The sequence below is a fragment of the Chondrus crispus genome, genomic scaffold (assembly GCF_000350225.1).
Source record: "Chondrus crispus Stackhouse genomic scaffold, scaffold_26, whole genome shotgun sequence".
In the NCBI taxonomy this organism is placed as follows: Eukaryota; Rhodophyta; class Florideophyceae; order Gigartinales; family Gigartinaceae; genus Chondrus; species Chondrus crispus.
In genome coordinates, this window is record NW_005179159.1 from 309,760 (window position 1) to 310,514 (window position 755).

General features: G+C 56.3%; 1 protein-coding gene across 1 annotated transcript in view; it reads right to left on the reverse strand.

The window, feature by feature from the left end:
- Positions 1-593: 593 nt before the first annotated feature.
- The window catches only part of CHC_T00004966001 (hypothetical protein), a 1,416-nt gene continuing 1,254 nt past the window's right edge, over positions 594-755 (reverse strand). The window contains exon 1 of the mRNA XM_005716738.1: positions 594-755. This exon is cut by the window's right edge and continues 1,254 nt beyond it. Coding sequence (XP_005716795.1) covers positions 594-755 — 162 coding nt within the window.

The window sequence follows — 755 nt, forward strand, 5'->3', positions numbered from 1 at the left end:
CGGCCGTTGCGCCCATTGATTGTGACTTCGGGAAAGATGCCATCTGTGAATGAAGTCAATGCACCCACGAATATCTACTATCTACATGGATTCGCACATGTCGAGCTGAATGCCATTGACCTTTGCTTTGACACTATGATTCGTTTCGCCGATGACACGGGGGGGGATGAGATGGCTGGGGGAGAGAGGATCGGAACAGGGACTGTAGCGGGAATTGGACACGTGGACACGTTACGAAAAGGATCAGGTGTCGAGTGGACACGTGGACACGCGACATGGGTTCAGGTGTAAGGTGGATTTGGACATGTGGACACGTGTGGGCTGCGGGGGCACGAGAGGCGCAGCCCCGACCGAGGCGGCAGCGAGGACCTGCAGAGAGACGCAGGAGGGGGACCAGACGGCGGGAAAACGTCGTCGCCGTTTCCGAAAGGGCAGGCGCCGGCGCCTCCCGCCAACTCGTCCACAATTCTCTTCTTTTTTCGCTACTTTTGCCGCCCTCCATCGCCGCCGCCCCGCCCGTCCTGTGCCCTCCTCAAATAGATGTCCCTTCCCCACCCGCCCCCTCCCCCACGCTTACGTTCCCCTCCTGCTCCTCACCCCCGCGGTACCGACCGAATAAATAAAACACTCACAGAAGCAAAACATAAGTTTTTGGCTGTAAAAACTATAGGTGTGGGAAGATAGAAATTGCAGTTTATTTGGTTAGCCCTAAATCTGGGAAAAAGGGAAATTATCCGTTCGACGCGCCGGCGGGA